The sequence below is a fragment of the Lontra canadensis genome, unplaced genomic scaffold (genome assembly GCF_010015895.1).
Source record: "Lontra canadensis isolate GAN:19392208 unplaced genomic scaffold, GSC_riverotter_1.0 scaffold49, whole genome shotgun sequence".
NCBI lineage: Eukaryota > Metazoa > Chordata > Mammalia > Carnivora > Mustelidae > Lontra > Lontra canadensis.
In genome coordinates, this window is record NW_022631043.1 from 369,508 (window position 1) to 388,038 (window position 18,531).

Below are 18,531 nucleotides of genomic sequence, written 5' to 3' on the forward strand. Positions count from 1 at the left end.
TGGTTCTGACCCTGGGGGTGAGACCCAGCCTGGTGCTGGATTGGCTGTAAGGCCCCGGGGTCAGCGGCCTGGCTTCGTGGCCTGGCTCCACCCCCATGTGGCTGTGATCGGGAGAGGAAAGGGGCGTCCCCTGGGGGCTGGGGAGGATGGGGAGTGTGGGGGACTGGAGCGCCCCAGGGACGGGGGAGGCCATGGGGTGGGACGGGGCCTCGGCTGTCTACACAGCCCACGTTCTCTCTTTGCAGCAGGAGTGTCTCCAGCTGGACCGTCTGAAGACTCAGCTGTCCGACGCGGTGCAGCGCTACGGGGGGGTGCAGAAGGTGCGGCTGCCCGGGAGGGCGTGTGGGCCGGCCGGGGCGCCTCGGGCCTTGTGGTTCCCTCGCCCACCGTCTCGTCCCTGGGTTGGCCTGGGTTGGCCTGGTGGGGGTCCTGTCCTCGAGAGCAGAGGATGGGCGGGACCTGCAGACGGCCGCCCATGGCCAGTTGCCACAGCCTCAGGGCATGTGCTGGAAGGAGACTCACCTGTGGGTGCTGCTCAGGGGGCCCCTGGCAGGTGGGGAGAGCGGGCACCCCTGTCTGACAGGTGAGGGTTTCCATGTGGGGGAGGGGCCGACCTGCCGCGGAGCTGAAGGCGGGCTCTGCTCTAGGCCTTGTCCACGACCTTGAGCTTATCTGACTCCTCCTTCCCTCCTCCCCACATCCTCTGTTCTTCTGTCTCCCTCCATTGTTTCACAGAAAATCGCCGAGAAGTCCCGAGCCCTGCTTCCCACGGCACAGCGGGGCAGCAAACAGCAGGTAGGTGCCGAGTGATCACCGAGATCCGGACGTAAGGTGACGATGACATGGCGCCCGGGGCCCTTTGTGCCTGTGGGGGAGTGGGACGCACGGAGGGCCCCATCCAAGGGGGTCTTACTCGATGAAGAACCTTTCTCCAAAACCAGCATTTTGACCTTCGTTCCCCAGCATGGGCCAAGACAGTCCTGAGTGTGGACGGTTTCGCATGCCCCACAGACTGACTTGGACCCAACCAGCGCTCCTGGGAGCAGAACGTGATAGAAACAGTGGGGGTGCGAGCACGCCCGGCCTCCTGCACGAGCAGGGCGGAGAGGGGCGGAAACAGCGTCAGGCGGCGCAACAGCTGAGGGTTTCCAGGGCTGTCCGGGCAGCTCAGGCCACAGCTTGAAGACCTCTGTTACCAGCTCATGTCGTAATACGGTTTTGAAAACCAAAGACTAAAAGGCCTAAAAGCAGATTAAAACCCGAGAAGAGAAGTCCTGTCATTTTTCAAGGAGTGAGGAGACTCACACCTGGCGTCTGAGGTGGGCCCTTGGGCGCCGGACGGCAACCTGAGGCGTCTTTAAAACACTGAGAGGGCACTGCTCACGTGGGGTCCTCCACCTGCTGAAAACATTTTTCAGAAATGAGGCTAGAAGGAAAACATTTTTAGAGAAGCGTAAAGCGAGGAAACTCGCCATTGACGGAATCTGACAGGAGCGCGGGAAGGGGCTGCGCGTCCCAGAAGCGCTGATGTGCGGACACGTCTGACTTCAGGTGGCCGTTGAGCGCTGCTCCCTCCCTGTGGGGCCCGGATGCCGGGGTGGGTCCAAGAGCCCGGCTGGCCGGAGCACGGGAGTGAGCCGCGTGGGAGCCTGCCGTGTCCTCGGGAGGTGACGGGAGCCGTGGGGCATCTCGTCTTGTGCAGGGGACACTGAAGGACGACATGAGAATGTGTTACACAGTAAGCTAATGCATACGTGAGAGAATAAGTCAAACCTGGCTAATTTAAAAGAAAGCTCCCCCCCCCCCGCCAATAAAAGGAAAAATGAAAGGACAGAAAACGGGAAACAAGTTGTAAGAGGGCAGATTTATACCAGATTGTTTGTGACTCCATGAGCGTGGCCTGACCCCACTGACGGAAAGGCACAGACTGTCAGACTCGGTTAAATAGAAATCCAGAAATGTGCCGGGAGTTAGAGGTTGGACAGAGACACACTGTGAAGCCACCCACGAGGGAGATTGGTGCCCACGGCTGTGCCAGAGCACGCAAGCCCGCGTGGAGGCCGTCCCCGGCTCACAGGACAGCGCGGTCGTCCGGACGCAGGGCTCCCTGCGTGCTGACCACGGAGCCTCAGAAGATGCGGGACAAAACTGACGGTAATAAAAGGAGAAACGGCAAATCTGCAGCCAGAGGTGGGGACACACCCATGGAGATGGCAGAGGAAGGAAATGGGAAAATGGGGGAGGATCCGAGAGACTCGGCCAGTGCGACTGATGAACACGCTCTTGCCAGATGGCGGCTCGCGATGCGGTGAGCAGCCACGGGAGAGCGGGCGTCCCCGCCGGGGGTGCGGTGCGCGCCAGACTCGGACGCCGGCCTCCGCGGGCTCCAGAGGGTGGGTGCGACCCCCAGTAAGTTCTCGGGTCAGCGCAGTTCAGTTCCCACTTGGTACCAAAGAGGCAGTTTCCCGGCATGGGAGTGAGAAGAACACGATTCGAAGGAACCCGTGAACAGAGAAGAAATCACGGTGGAGACTGGAGCCCTCGTGACGGGAACAGCAGAGCAGGCGGCACACCCAGACTTGGGGTGCGGCTGGAGGAGAGCTCTGGGTGCCTCCCTCTGGAGAAGAAGCTGAAAATCGCGGGGTCGGTCTCAGTCTCAAGAAGCTGGAAAAGCAGCACCAAACTGAATTCTGAGAAAATATACTGGAAAAAGCAGAAATCCATGAAATATAAAATTGATGCATATTGGACAACTCCAGCAGAGCCAGAGTTTGTTTTGTTTAGAAGGATTAATAGTGAGTCCCAGAGCATGAGTCACGAAACAGAACATTCAAATTACTGGCATCAGGAATGACAACAGCTGGATTGTGGACCCCACGCACTCGGCCGATAGAGGTTTGAAGATGCCGTGACACGACTTTATGTCAATAAACTTGCCCGCTCAGGCAGGACACCTGAATTTTTTTTTTTTTTTTTTTAGAAAAAAATGTAAGTTACCAAGACGTACCAAAAGTCTGGAAAGTCCGGTATTTATTACAGAAATGAAATAAACAGTTCCGCAATTTCCATTGTTAAAATGCTACCAAGTAAATTCAAGACCTCAGTGATTTTACTGGTGAGTTTTTCCAGATGTTTGAGGAATAAATATTACTAGTTCGCATAGAGTCTTACGTAAAATGCAGAGAGGCGGACACGTGTCACCTAGCTTGGCGAGGCAGTAGCTGTGATGCCACATTCCTACGACGGCGTCACAAAAAGGAAGGGAACATTCTCTCATGAGCATAGGAGCAAAGACCCTAACCACACCACCAGCGGGCTTGATCTGACAGTATGTAAAAGGGTGATAACATTGTCCTAAAGCGGGGCTTACTCTGGGGTGTGGAGTTGGTTTACTTTCGGGAATAACCCACATAGGCCATCATGTCCTTGGAGCAAGACCGCGGTGGGGAGGGACAAGCCCTTGGTGAACGTGTGCACCCCCTGCGGGCAGGGGCAGAGCTCTCAGTGGGCTGGGGATGGAAGAGCCTTTAATCTCACAGTGGGCGGCTTCCAAAGCCCTGCGGTTAGTACCGTACTGGCTGCTGAGACGTGAAAAACGTCCCTCCTGAGACCGAGGGCGAGACACGGGGTCTGGTCCCGTTCTCCCCGCTGCGCTGGAGAGCGTGTCCACTGCACTGAGACGTGAAGCAGAAGCGACAGGTGTAAGAGGAACCGGGGAGGAAGCAGGCCCTGCAGAGACAGCGCGACTGCGTTGCTGGGAAAGGTGGGCGAGCCTGTGGTGAGAGCTGAGAAGCGACGGTGACAGGGTCTGCGTCCCAGGGGACACCGTGCCAGCAGCACAGCGCACGAAGAAATGTAAACAGTGGTCCCACTTGTGAGAGCACCCGACCCGGGAGAGGCCTTCCCCAGCCGTGCGGTAGGGAATGGGGGTCTGTTGGGGTTCGATGCCGGGCTGCCGGGGTTTTGAGCTGGGAAAAGGGATCCTGTTGGGCAACAGGCAAGTCTGCGTCCAGACACCCCGGGCCTTGCGTCTTGGTATTGCCTGTGCAGAGAAGAGCCAGCAGGGTCAGCTTCCACGGTGGGCGTGGTCCCCTGCGGCCAGCAGGCCCCTCCTAACGGTTGACCGGCTTGCACGCATGCCCATGTGGCCGCAGAGGGACCCCGTCTCCCCCCACCCCCCGCAGGGGACAGACGCAGCAGTGGGCTTGGCCAGGTGCCACAGGATGCACGTGCTTTCACAGAACAAAAGAGTCTGCATCGCCTCTGAAACAGGGAAAGACGTTGTCTCACGAGCCAGCAAGTGCAGCACAGCTGGGAAGGCTCTGTCTCTTGGTGGGGAAGTGCTCCAGGCCGTGGTCCGTTCTTATGTGGCTGAGAGGGGCCAGGAGGGCGCAGGCACAAGGCTGTCTTTGCCAGCAGATCCTTCCCCGAAACCCGCCCCCCGTGTGCAAGGAGGACTTGAGTTAGAACATGGATCTACATGTGAGAGAGAAAGCAGTGAAGCTTCTAGAAGACACCGTGGGAGTCTGTCTGCACGTCTTCATGGTGAGCGAACATTTCTTGCACAGATGAAAAGGTACCAAGTATAAAGCAGATCAGCTTGACGTCCTTAAATCAACATACCCTTCAGCGAGCGGAAGAGGAACCCACAGCGCAAGAGACGGTATTCACGTACGCGTGTCTGGGAAGCCCCGATGTCCGTAATATATGAAGATCTCTGAGAAATCAATAAGAAAGAGGCAGATAACCCATTTCAAAATCATGGAAGGGCAGAATCCTTAGGCAGGTCACAAAAGGGGACATCCATGTGGCCGGTAGCGCACAGACATGTCACAAAAGGGGACATCCACATGGTCAGAGTGCACGGACGTGTGCTCAGTGGGTGTCATCAGAAGCGGCCGAGGGAGCCCAGGGAGCTCAGTCCTGGCCCCTCCCCTCGCACCCACCAGAGCACTCACGTGGTGCTCGCGAGAGCCGGGAGGCTGTGCCGACGGAGGCACACAGATGCTGCCCCTCCGGACCCTGAAGTGCTTCCTGGGTTCACGCATTCTTTTTCCTGGGACTTCGCGGTCCTCCCCCAAGTGCACAGCGTGGAGAGGCACCTGTGTGTTCACCCGAAGTCACACCGAAGGTGGCTCATAGTGCTGTGAAGACAGCCAGCCCGCGGGGCAGTGGCCAGATCCCTCGTGCTGGATTCCCGCATGGAGGCTGTAGCGCCAGGAAGAGCCAGCTGTCGCCAGTGGGGCCCGCCGTGTGATCTCAGAGTGTCGAGCCAGAGAAGCCCGAAACCGGAGCAGAGGGAGGTCAAAACCAGGCCACGGTGATGGGCATGTTAGAAGCCAGACCATTCCCCTTGCTTGGAGGCAGCGTGATGGCGGGGGGCTGGAGGGGCGTGGCAGGGTCCTGGTGAGGTTCTGTGTCATGCCTGAGGTCTTTTTTCTGTAAGAATTCAGACCGTGCACGTCTGATTACTGGACTGCAGATGTGCTGCCTTTCAGCCACATTTTTTTAAAAAAGGAAGAGAACGGTCAGCAGTGTTTCTGAGAAACTATGAGAGATGAGTTTATTTCCAGGAATTCTGCAAACCGCGAACAGGGAGATGACATACTACCCTATTTAACACAGGCGTGGCTGCGACACTGATCTCGCAGACTTCGGGGCGCCGTCTGCAGGCCCAGCGGTCCTGGCCGGAGTGAGGGGTGCCCATTGACCACCTTCTCCCGTCTGAGCCAAGTGCCGGCCATGGCTGGGAGCAGGTCAGCCGTCTGGCATCCGCCCTCCAGGTCGGGTCCACGGTCCGTCTCAGACCTGGTCAAGCGGAGCCAGTGGGTGGCGCTGGGTGTGTCTGGGCCAGCTCCTGGCCCTCGCTGGGGACAGTCCACGGTCTGTGCTGCCGTCAGCCTGCTTGGCGTATGTTTCCTCCACACCGCCGTGTGTTGGCTGGAAATCCTACTGGGTGCCCCTGGCCTCTGGGCCCCAGTGCTGCTGTTTCGGGTGGGTGTCGGGGGAAGGATTGCCGTGGTCATGCCGGTTCTGACATTCTGGGCTTTGACACGTCTCCAGGCACTTCCACCTACTAACAAACTGCGTCATTTATTACTTGGAGAAATTGATGGCCAGCCTTGGGCCACTGAACAAAAGCAGTTTTCCCAAGCCCGTGACTGGCTCGCGCCCTGACCCCTGCCCTCCCACCAGGGTCACGGACGTTCCTGCGCAGAGCCCCGGGTTGGAGTGTGCGGGAAAGGGGCCCCTTTCCCAGAGTCCCCAGGAACCCAGGGAGCCTGTGTGCCTCCTCCCGCCTTGCTCTTCTCACGGGAAAGCGCTCTCAGCCCGGCGGTCCAGCGGTCACGTTGGTTTGTGCATTTCTTCCTTACAGAGTGGGACCCAAACCATCGGCCTTGGAGGGAGGAGAAAGCCGTCTTTGTTGGCGGCCTCTTGTGCTGGAAAACCATCACAGGGCTGTCTCCTCCGCACCGGCCCCAGCGCCTTGCCAGCAAATCCCTAATCCCCAAACTGGGCCTTTGTAAGGAGAATAAAGGGGCGCTTTCTGGTGCTCTCGGGAGATCAGGTGTCCCAGCCATTTCTTGCTGCCCTGTCTTCTGTTTTGCCGTGAGCTGCTGGGGGAGGGGCGGGCCGTACCTGTGCAGGTGAGGACATGCAGGCCCCCTTTGTCTCCAGCTGCTGGACTGCCTCCAGGGAAGGTGGCTGTGGTGTCAGGCACATCTGAGTGCTTCTGCCAGTTGGTCTGTAGGCGTCATGGTGGTTTTCCAGCCCCTCCTCCCAGGGTACGTGCTTGCGGGAAGCCTTCCTGTCTTTAGGCCCCGGGTGCACAGACGAGGGGCCCTCGGGGACTGTTGGGCAGACCTGGGAGGCTTTCTGAACGCCGTGCCCAGGCGGCATTCCCACTGGAGCCAATGAGCCGGGCTAGGCCCCTGGGAGAGGTGGCACTCACGCCCCTCTCTGGGGGCAGCGCGGTCCCTCGGCTTCCCCTTTGGCTTCTGCTGACGCGTCATCTTCACGTGCACCTGCTGACACAGCGAGGTGGTTCCTCCTCTCGCTCCTTTCCCTGGCTCTGGGCGAGGGTGCCGGGGGCTGGGGGAGGCTGGGGAACCTGCCAGGTGGCACAGCCAGCGAGCGCCCTGGGCCTTGCCATCTGGGCCGGGGTGTGAGTGCTCAGCGAGGAGACCCCCACTCGGTCCCTTTTGGCAGGAGCGAGGGTGCCTGGCAGCGCCCAGAAGGGACGCCGGACGGGTCTGACCAGTGGCACAGCGGTGTGCTGAGCACCTGGGGCTGTGGGGCCCTTGTCCCCAGGACAGTGAGGCCCCGAGCCTGCTGTGCTGGGCCAGAAGCCATGGCTCGGCTCCGTGCCAGCCCCTCCGCTGCCGTCCGCCCACACCGGGAAGGGGAGGTGGTAATTGCCACCTTGGACCAGTAGCGCTTGTCAACAGATTTTGTAGATCTTTTATTTTATGTTCATTTCTCCGCGTATTTATTTCTGTAAAGGCCTCTGCCAACGCTGGGGGAAGAGGTTCCGCCCGCTGTAGCGTGGTGTGGGGGCAGAACGTTGGCTTTGGAAGCAGAGCTGGGTTTAGTGGGGGCCTCTCTATGCCCCTGGGGCACCTGCACCGCGCCCTCTTTACCGCAGTGTGAGCATGCCCACCTTACAGGTCGTGAGCCCCACTGGAGAGAGGAGCCCTGGCCTCCCGCCTTGTCCCTGCTGTGGCTCCCGGGGCTGGCCCTCGCATGGGCATAGGGCCTTCCGCAGGCCTTTGTCCAAACTGGGCTGAATTCGTTGTCTCTGTGACTTGTTGGTTTCTGTGCCCAGCCAAGCCGGTCAGCACACGGGGCTGTCTGCGGCTGTACCCCGGGGCTGGCGCAGGGTGGGCCAGCAGGGGCCGGGAGAGTGTGTGTGGGGGGTGGTGCTCTCCCCACTGCCGAGGCCATGTGACGGCTGCCTGGCGGGGGGCCATGCTGGGCCCTGCCCTGGCCAGCACCCTTCCCTGTGGCCTCAAGTGGCATGGGGGTGGGGTGGGAAGGTGGTCTTGTCACGAAGGGAAGAGAGTGGACAGGCCGGTGGTAGTCTCCAGAGCCCCCTTTTGGACTGCCCAGTGTGGGGTGTCCTAGAGACACAGAGCCTGTGGAGGGAGGCTCTGTGAGGGAAGGCCAGTCCTGCATTTCAGTCCCGGCCCATTGCCCAGACACACGGAGGGGGCTCGACCAGGGTTCGGGCTGGCATTGGGAGACCGGGGGTCACATGTCCCCTGTCCTCTGTCCCTGTGTCAGCGTGTGCTCTGGATGGGGGAGGGTGTTATGCTCAGAGCCAGCACCTGGGGCCGGAGTGAGGGCAGGAGAGCTGCCGAGGAGGCCCGGGTGCAGCCCGGGGCACAGGGTCAGCTGGGGAGGAAGCTGCTCCAACCAGGGGGCCAGGGCAGCCCCTTCCACACCCCTGGTCTCAGGTGCACTGTCTTTGTGGCTTCTTGCCCTGGAGCTCCTCTGTGTTGGAATTGGAACCTGGAGCCCCAGCTTCACATTCTGCCTGTTCTGGGTTCCTTGGCCTTTTGGCCTCAATGTCCTTATCTGTAAAATGGGCTCTGGGCTCTTTGCAGGGTGGTCGGAGGTGTCAGAGACAGCTGGTGGGAGGAGCTTGGCCATACTGGGAGGCACGGAGCCTGGGGTCTCCAGGTGGCTCAACCCATCCTCCAGCCATTCGTGATGCCTATCCCCTTCTCTTACAGACACACACACACTCACACATGTACACGTGTGTAGCTACACACCCACACACACCCAGCCCTGATGTGAAGCCGAGCTCGGCTGACCTGGGGGTGGGGAGCGGCTGCGAGCCGGGGCTTGGCTTTCTGATGGGGGAGGGGCTGAGGCGGGCATGGCGGTCGTCTTTGCTGTTGCACGTTTTCCGGGTGAAGCCACGGCTCCAGAGTGGGACCCGGTCCTGCCTCCCACCCTCCCTCACCCCTGTGGGGTGCCCAGTGCGGAGACAGCCCCCCACAGGCAGCCCTGCACGTCCACTCACTTGCACTCAGAGTCCTATCAGAGAGCAGATCGTTAATTGAAGGAAAAAGCCACATTTTATTGAATTCCAAGATCAGGTAAATAAAAGCAGTCGACACAGAATGGAAAGACATAAAAGGCCCCTGGCATCCCTCCCCCAGGGTCCAGTCTCCGTGAAGGTGTGTGCGGGACACACCGTCCCCCGTGGCATGTGTGCCCTGCTGTGTGGGTGGCCACACCTCCGTTTCCACAGCCCCTGCCTGGTGGCTAGACCTTGACCGTGACCTGTGGCCGCCCCCAGAGTGGACTTGTGGTGGGCTCACAGCCCTGTGAGGAGCTGCGTTTGTGTCCATGTGTGAAGGGGCATTTCTTGGGTGTCACCAGGAGCTGGGGACATGAGGAGTCAACTCCAGCAGGGCTGTGGGGGGGAGCGGGGGGCTGCTGAGTGCGTCCCGAAGCCAGGCCTGGGATGGCCCGAGGTGGGCTCGGGGCGTCTGTTGGACCCTGGTCCCTTTAGTGGCCCCACGTGGCAAGGCCCCGTGGCTGTGGGTCCTCTCCCCTCCGAGAGTGTGGGCTGGGGGCCTTGCAGACCCCTGGAGGCCCCTGGTGCCCAAAGCCGTGAGCCCGAGGAGCAGCTGTGGCCTGAGCCTGGTGGGCAGCCCGGCACACCCGCGCTAACTGGTCTGTCTCTATTGCCAGCAGAGTCCCCGGGCCCCTTTTGCTGAGCTGCCTGATGATGAAAAGATCTTTAATGGGAGTGACGGCATGTGGCAGGGCCAGGAGCAGGCGCTACTTTCGGAGATCACGGAGGAGGACCTGGAGGCCATCCGGCTGCGGGAGGAAGCCGTCCTGCGGATCGAGGTGAGGACCGGCCGGCGGGGTGTGCGTGGGCCGTGGGACTGTGTGAGTGACGGTGCCACTGGCCTCTTGTCCCGGGGTGCTGGAAGTGCATCGGGAGCGCAGCAGGGACGCTGGCTCCGCAGACAGTGGGGCTGAGGCCCCCGAGCCCCCGCATGCAGATGTGGTGCGTTCTCTCCCCCCGCCGGCCTCCGTCTCTGCCTCTGCCTGGGACGTTGGAGCTGCTTCCAGAGGCTCCGTTTCTGGATGCATATTCTCTGAAAGTAGCTTCTTCTAGAAAAACAAGAACCTGGGCAAGTTGGCAAACTGAGTCAGAGGCACAGAACCTGTTGCTGTGTTTGCTGTCCACCGTGGAGAAGGTGGATGCCCCCCCTAGGGAGGCGGAGCTCAGCCCCCTTACTTCTGGGGCCCCCTCCCCACTTCAGCCTCTGCCTCCGTGAGGACCTGTCCCTTCGCACTGTCCTGCTTCCCGGAGGGGAAGGTCCACCGGCTTGTGGCCTGGGCAGGAGGCGGCATGGGGCCACGGGGGCTCCGCTCTGCTGAGACATCCAGAGAAGGACCAAGCGCACACACACGGGGAGCCCTGTCTGCTGGCACAGCAAGACCGGCTTTCCACCAGCAGCTGAGAAAGGGATCCGAGCGCGATTGCCCCTGAAGACGCGGGGTGCTGGGGTCCTGAGAGGCGGGGAGACTTACTTGGCTCGAGAACTCGGGTCCCTGTAGGAAGGGCCCAGCGGCCTCTCCAGTGCACTGTCTGTGGGTAGTGGGGAGAAGGGGCAGAGGTTAGGAGGCTGGGCAGCCGGGTGGGGGTGGGGGGCCATGCTGTGCTTGAGGAGGGGGCCTTGTCCGGGTTCTGGGAGCTGAGGGCAGGGCCCTGGGCATAAGGACATGGGCGGGGCAAGGGCTGCCCCTGGGAGAGGCCAGGAACCCCTGAGCAGGTGAGCACCCACCTCTGAGAGCAAACATGAAGGGGAGGCCTCCAGTTTGGGGTTCCGAGGAGCCCCTGAGTAGGGTACCTCCTGCATTGGGCAGCCCAGGCCTGGGCCCTGCTCTAGTTCTCTGTATGGTCACTAGGCAGAGGGTGGGTTTTACCAGGGCTCATCAGCCCACCTTAGCTGAGAGGGAGGGGCCTGGGGCCCGGGCCCCCCGAGGACCTGGGGTAGTGTGGGAGCTGCCTGAATTCAGCCAGTCCCTTTGTGGCCCTCAGAGCCTTGGGGTGGTCAGCAGAGGGGACCACTGTGGCTAGGCTTGCGGAAGCTAGAGTCTCCACGCGTGGCACAGGGGGGATGTGGACGCGTTGTCAGCCCTTGTCTGTGGGTCTGTCTCCCAGACTGCATGGCTGGCCCTGGTGACAGAGGCTTGCAGGGCAAACAGGGAGGGAGGGGCCCGCAGTGCCCGCCGGGACAGGCTGGACCCCGGGGGACAGGTGGGCTGCCCCAGGCCCCCACGGCCGGCCCAGAGCCCAGCTGCTCAGGGTCTCCGGCGCTGTCTGTCCAGAGCTACAGAGGACAGCGGAGGGGTGTGGCCGCCGCTTCGGGACGTCTGTGGGCGGCTCACACGGCCTCCCTGTGCAACGGAGCAGGCTGCTTACCACGGGCGCGGTCTGCCCCCACCTCCTTCCCTTTGTCCCTTCCTCTGGCTGCTGGCTGTTGCTTTCTGTCCACCAGAACCGGGCCCCCACGCGGGGTTTCTGTGCCCGTGCCCGTGCTCAAACCCCGGGCCCGCAAAGCTGGACGTGCTGCCCTTCCGCCCCTCGCTTCCATCGTGCTCTTCGGCTTGCGCTCCTCCTGCGGAGCCGCTGGGCCCTGTGGACGGGTCACTCCGCCCCGCCCCGCCGCGGCCCGGCCCGCCCCCCTCAGCCCAGCTCCACCCAGCTCAGCCCCGCCCCGCCCTGCTCTGTTGCCCGACCGTGCCCAGCTCAGCCTAGCTCCGCCCTGCTTATTTGCACCACACCCCCGCTCCGCCCACCCTGGTCCCACCCCTACTAACCCTCCGCCCCCCAGCTCTGCCCCCCCACTCACCTCCGGCTTGTCCAGCTCCACCTGACCAGCCCCGCTCCGCCCCGCTCCGCCCCGCTCCGCCCCGCTCCGCCCCGCTCCGCCCCGCTCCGCCCCGCTCCGCCCCGCTCCGCCCTGCTCTGACCTGCGCGGCTGGGCTGCTTACAGGCTGCATTGGCACAGCTGACCCCCGGCCTCCCCTCAGCCGTCCTCTGTCCTGATCCCTGGCTTCGTGGGCCTGGACGCTGCAGGCTTACCCTCCCGTCCACAAGTACTAGCAGGAGTGGCCTAGGGCAGACGCAGGCCCTCCCTGGGTCTCAGCTTCCCTCCTGTGGGACGTGCCGGGCTACTTCCGTGAGAGCTGCCTGAGTGCCTGGAGGGTTGGGAGGAGGGCGGCAGGGCCACGCTGTGGGGCCCGCCTGAGACACCCCTGCCCTAGACGGGATCCCACACTATCTGCAGGTGTGACTGCAGTGGGGAAGGAAAGCACCTGTGTGCAGGGGGAGCTCTGGGGACACCACCCGTGGAGAGCAGTGCCTGGCAGCTGCCCCAGGGGTGGCTGTGCTCCTGCGGAGGGGGCCGGGCCAGGCTCTCAAGACACTGTCACCCCCTTCCCGATGGGGGAGGCCAACTCCTGGGGCCCACGTGGCCTGAGCCCTGGCTCGTCCTGGGCAAGGTGCATCTGGAGGGGCGTGTCCAGCCATGGGCAGGAGTCAGAGGATGGGCCCCTCCGACGAGGAGTGCGGGGGGCTTAAGGCACAGCCCTCCTTCTGCCAGGCTAGTTCTGGGACTCTCTGGAGCTGCTTCTCCTTGCCCCTGATTTGGAAGCAGCTGGTCTCTAGACTCTGAGCCTAGGGCCCCTGCCTGACACTGGTCCTAGGTGGGCTGTGACCTGGGTGACCCCAGACCTCCCATGGCCCTGAGGGGCTTGGTATCAGGACTGCTGTAAAGCGGGAAGGGCAGTTTCCGTCCCACTCAGAGCTCAGGCTTTAACTGGGTGTGGGTGGGAGGAAGCAGGACTGCAGAGGCTCCCCATTAAGCTGCCTCCAGAGCTGCCGGCCCCCCAACACCGTGGGCTGGCCGGTGACCGGCAGTGAGCAGCTTTGCCCCCAGGCCTGTGTGCCGGCCCTTGGTGGTCTGTCGGTCCACCACAGCTGTGCTGGAGGCCCGCCAGCGGCCAGCTCCTTCTTCTCTGTGGTCTTGGTACTCGCCTCCTGGGAATCCGGCCTGCGGGGCTGAGCCCCCACTTCCCGTTCCCACTGACCGTGGACCCTCGTCCTGTGTTCTCCACAGTGGATTGCGCCCGGCAAGGCCGTGGCCGGTCTGGGCAGAGCTGGCTCTTGGGCCGCAGCCTCTCACATCCCTTCCAGCCTTCGGTCCCCTCTCTGAGCCCATTCCCTAGCACTGGGGACACCCTCAGATAATGGGCTGTGGGCAGCTGCCTCTGAAACCCTCGACTGAGCCCCTTGTCCAGAAGAGCAGAAGGTATGTGTCCAGGGCCTCATGCTCCAAGGCCACAGGCCAGGATGCCCCTCTCTCCTTTTTCCCGGGAATGAGGCTGCCTGGGAGGGTGGCTAGTCCGGTGTCCTCACAGCAGCGACCAAGCCCACCCGTGGTCCAGCATGGCCTGCCACCAGCAGGGCAGCCAGCCGGTCCTGGCAGAAAGGGAAGTCTCGCTGCAGAGCCTGGAGGGCTGCTGTGGTGGTAGCCGGAACTTCTCGTCCCCATGTAGGGAGGGGCCCTCTGGCCTCTGGCAGCTCTTGGTGGCAGAGGGGAAGTGGGGTTCTGGCCCAGGTTCGAGCCCCGGCCATGCCGCTGCCTGGCCATGGGAGCACCAAGGGGTCTCCTGGGAGCTTTGCTTTCTCTGTAAGACAGGACCGTGGTCTGGGAGGCTGTTGAAAGGCTTAAGGAAACCCAAAGGATCTTTGTGAGGCCCTGGGCTGCCTACAGGGGTCTCACCTGGGCAGAGCCAGATCTGGCGGTGGGGGGGGGGTGGGCAGGGTGTAGCTCACAGCTGGCCCCCATGCCCCCCAACCCCGACCTCACCCCTCCCTGGGAGCTCCTGGAGGCCCGTGCACCAGTTCACACCCCCCGTTCACACCCTGCCGGGCCTGGGGCAGGTGTGAACTGACTAGGGGTTAACCCCAGTGGGAGGCTCGGGGGTGCTTCTGTGACCCCGCAGCGGACGGCCCACAGCCTCACCTGGACTCTGGTGGTCGAGGCGGTTACGGCGGCGCAGACATGTGGGATGCCGCTAGGAACAGCATGGCAGGTGGGTTGGGGGTCCCCCAGGCCCTCCGGCACTGACCCGGGGAGCACACACACTTCCCTCGGCCCTTTCCGCCAGCTGCCCTGGCTCTCTGAACCCGCTGGCGCCTTCCTGCCCGGACCCTGTTCCTCTAGACGCTCCAGCACCTTCCTCCTGCTCTGTACCTTCCGGTCTTGGTGCGGGTGTTGTCTGTCTGAAATTCCGGGCTCCCCTGTGCGTCCTCGAACGTACCGTGTCACGGACCGCCTTGTGATTTTTCTCTTTGCGAGAACGGAGCCCATGGCCGTCGCGGTGTCCTAACCACAGAGGACACACGACACGATAACTGTTGTGCAGACAAATGGCTGGGTGGGAGGATGAGGGACAGGTGGGTGGGAGACGGATGGAGGGGGACGGAGGGATGGATGGCGCACGGGCGGCTGCGCGGGGGCTGCTGGAGGCATGAACAAGGTTTACGTGCCGGGCCTCCCGAGCAGGGCTGGACTTAACGAGGAGGCTCTGTTGCCTGTTAATACGCGGCTTTGTCAGCCCTCACAACAGCCCCGCGAGAGTGAGCGCTCCTGCTCCAATTTTATCCGAGACGACGCGGAGGCTGAGAGAAGCCGCGTCACTGGCCCGGCCGTGCAGCGCGAGTGGGGCAGGGCGGGGCCTCGAGCCCGGGCTGCCTGACTCAGGCCAGGGCTGTGCTGGTGCGCGGCACAGTCCAATCCCCGCCCCTCTGTCAGCCTCCCTGGGGCGGGGAAAGGGTGCAGGCGGTCCCCGAGGTGTGCAGGGCCCAGGGGCCGCTACCTAACTCTGGCTGAGACCCACTCTTCTGTCTGGTGGGTGGGGCAGCGTGTCGCCTCCCACGGCCGCGGAGGTCCAGCAGGACGGGCCGTGCCTCCAGCCAAGGCCAGCACCTAGCAAGCTTGCCGGGCACGGGTCTGGCTAATGGAGCTGGGACTTGAGTCGCGTGTCCATCCACTCCTGGCCTGGGCAGCCCACCGGGCCTGACCACTGGGTGTGCCCCGGGCTCCCCCTGCCGAGCCCCCCTCACCTGATCTAACCTGTGCAGGTGGCGCTGCCCACTCCCCTCTGGGGCGGCGTCGCCTGACCCAGCCCAGGAATTGCTTTGTTGCTATGGCCACATGGCAGGCCCAGGAGGGAGGAGGCTCGGGTTGAGGGGCCTCCGCAGGGCAGAGCCCCGGGGTGGCCTCCTGGAGGTCGGCACGGTACGGCCGGAACGCAGGGGCGGGGGGTTGACGGGGCCGATGACTATGAATCCGTGAATAAATCAGTGAAACTGGGCATTCCGTTAACTGGAACAGTCGTGCTCATAGGCGGACGGTTGCCAAGATCCTAATTATAAGAAGAGCTCGTGTGATGGAAAAAGTGCTGCGGTGTTTTCTTGCTTCTCATTCCCGATGGCGAGGGGAGTGCGCAGGTGCACACGCACATGCCTCGCGGTTTTCCCGTGCCCCGTGCAAGGCTGTTACTCCGCGGTGCCAGGAGGAGAGGAGAAAGAAGATTCTGTGAGAGCTTTTAATGAGTTCTAGTTTTAGAAGCCATCAGGAAAATAATTGCATGATTTAAACGTTTACTAAGCGAAGGTGTTTTGAGTTTTTCCATGTCGCCCACTCTCCCGCTCTCCTGGGCCACCGCTGGCGCCGCCTGCCGTCCCTGGAGGGCGCCGTCCTGGGGCAGCTCCGGGGGACTTCTGGGCCCCCAAGTGCGGGCCCACCTTCCCTCAGGCCCGTGACCAGCCTGGCTCCGCACCCCCCACCCGAGAACGAGGACCGGGCTTCTGCTGGAACTTGGCTCCCACCGGGGCTCCTGGGGGGCCCACATGTCTGGCGTATTCTCCAGGGGAGCCCAGGAGTTGGGTCCCACTTGCCCTTGGCCTTGTTCTCCAGGAACCAAGGTGTGCTCAGACTGGGCACAGAGACCAGAGGGACACCGTACCTGCCAGTGGCCTGTGCCCAGATGTTCCCATTCTGCATGCTCCCTCCAGCTTGAGGCTGCCCGTCCACACCTCTTCTCTCGGGCCCTCCCTCCTGGCAAGTTAGCAGCTCTGTCCCCAGAGCCAGCCTTGTCTCGTTGCCCCATCGATGCTGCAGATGGTGCAGACACCCCAGGAGGCCTCAGCGCCTGGGAGCATCTTGCAGGAGGCACACACCCCGGAGCCAGGCACGCTGGGTGGAGAGCCGTCCAAAGGGCCCCACCTCCCCACTCGTCCCTGGCGCTGTGGGTGGGGGGGCGTAGGTGGGGGCTTGCAGGGGGCTGCTGCCTGGGGGTCCGGGAGGGGTCTGCAGCCCCAAGCTCACCAGCCCCTCCCCATAGTCTCTTTCCCTCCTGAGGGCAGCCCCTCACGGCATCCCTGTTGTCCCACCGGGTTCCTGCAGTCCTCGGACCTGGCAGAGACCAGCAGAAGCATGTGGGGCCGTGGAACACCTGCTCCACAGCACCCCTCCCTGCCCGCTCCTTTGCTGAGGGACACTGGGTCCCTAGGCCAGCCGTGGCCGTGCGTGGGAGGAGATCGAGTGATGGAGTGCATGTCCGTGAGTCCTGCCCATGTGGGTGACACCCCCGTGTACAGACTTCCGGGTGTCGTGACTGCCAGGGTGCCCCAAAGCAGTGAGGTCTGGCTGGGTAGTGGCCTGGGGCAGGCCAGCCCAGACTCGGGCGTGATTACTGGCGCCAACGTTGATTAGTCTCGTGTCCTCGGGAGAGATCCTTGACCTCTTGGTGACTTGGCCTCCCTGTCTCCCCAGTCCTCAAAGTAGGGTTACCGGCAAGGGTGCTCACATATAGCATGGGGAGACCGAGTCACCTTAGAAAGGCTCCTACGAGTCCCAGAGTCCAGGTGCACCCAGGGCCAGGCTCAGGGCCTCCCGACAAGCCTCCCTATGAGGGAGGCCTTGGTGACCAAGCTGGAGGTTGGGTGCGATGGCCTGTGCCGGGCCTCTGACAGGGCTGAGGTGGAAACTGGAAATCTGGACAGGGAAGCAGTGTGACCGAGGCCCTTGGAGCCTGCAGCCTTTGTTTCGTGACCTTGACGTCTCGGCTTTAGGGTAGAGCCTAGGTTTGGGCTCCCCAGCTGATGGCCTCGCTCAGAAGGCTGTGATGATGGGAAGCTTAGAAGAGGGCCCAGGCTCGGGGCCACCCAGCACCCTCCGATGGTAGATGGATGGATGGATGGGTGGATGGATGGATGCTGCCATCCTGCAGAGCCGAGACCCACAGGCTTGCCAGTGGGCCGCCACCTTCCCAGCCATGGGCTCTTTCTACCGAGTGGCTGTCTGCCTGCGCTGTGGCTAAACCCGTAATTGAATTGTGATCGACAGTACACATAGGGTTAAGATCGTGCTAATTGCTTCATTTCCCAGAACACTCCTAAAAAGAAATGAATTTCCCCGTCCTGTTTTGCAGTGGTGAAATGACCCTTGTGGAAATCGATTGAGGTTCCAGAATGAGCTGCAGAGAGGGTGGGCCTGGGGTCGGGTTCCCACTCCTGACCCCCTGCCCCTCTCACTGGCCTGAAGGACTCTTCCCTGAGTTGTGCTTGGCCCTGGCCATAGGCTGGGCTCCTGGGGAGGAAGCTTTGGTTTTGCTTACACGATAGATGAGGAAATCTGGCCCCGAGGTGAATGGTCTTGTGCACAGTCACCTGGCCGGCGGGTGGAGGAGCTGTGCCCTGCAAAGTGGCCTTCAAGGAAAGTGTGGCCTTGCAGCCACTGGGCACAGGTGCCAGTCCCAGCCATCCCTCTCTCTCAGAGGCCCTCCAGGTCACGGACCCCCTTGAGTGTACACAACCTTTACTGTCAGATGGCCGTTGTGACCTGGCTTGAGGGGCTGCCGAGTACGACAGTGTTGTGTGACGTGCCTCCAACACTGCTCCGGGTATGTGGCCACATCCCTCACCAGCGGCCCTGCTACTTTGCTGGCAAATGCAGATAAGACAGTTGGGACACAGGGAGGACGTGAGACATGCTTACGTGGGATGCCCCAAATCCTCCTGGTCCAAATCTCTACTCCTTACCGTGTTCACTGGCTTCATGAAGCCACTCAGTCTTTCCATGGGACTGGCATCCATCCACCATCCACCATCCACCATCCGTCTGTGTGTCTACCTGTCCACCCATTAATTCACTGTTTATCCATCCATGTGTCCGTTGTCTGTCCACCTTCCACCACCCATCCATCTGCTATCCATCCACCCACCCATCCATCCATCCATCCATCTGCCATCTACCATCCATCCATCCATCCACCCACCCATCCACCCATACATCCATCCATTCATCTACCATCCATCCATCCATCCATCCACCCACCCATTCACCCATACATCCACCCATCCATCCATTCATCTACCATCCATCCACCCACCCATTCACCCACCCATCCATCCATCCATCC

At 62.1% G+C, this 18,531-nt stretch overlaps 1 protein-coding gene across 1 annotated transcript in view; it reads left to right on the plus strand.

Moving 5' to 3' along the window:
• The window catches only part of TSNARE1 (t-SNARE domain containing 1), a 58,546-nt gene that overhangs the window by 30,420 nt on the left and 9,595 nt on the right, over positions 1 to 18,531 (plus strand). Inside the window, exons 7-9 of the mRNA XM_032873460.1 lie at positions 246 to 320; positions 736 to 795; positions 9,712 to 9,870. Coding sequence (XP_032729351.1) covers positions 246 to 320; positions 736 to 795; positions 9,712 to 9,870 — 294 coding nt within the window. The remainder of the gene's footprint in view (positions 1 to 245; positions 321 to 735; positions 796 to 9,711; positions 9,871 to 18,531) is intronic.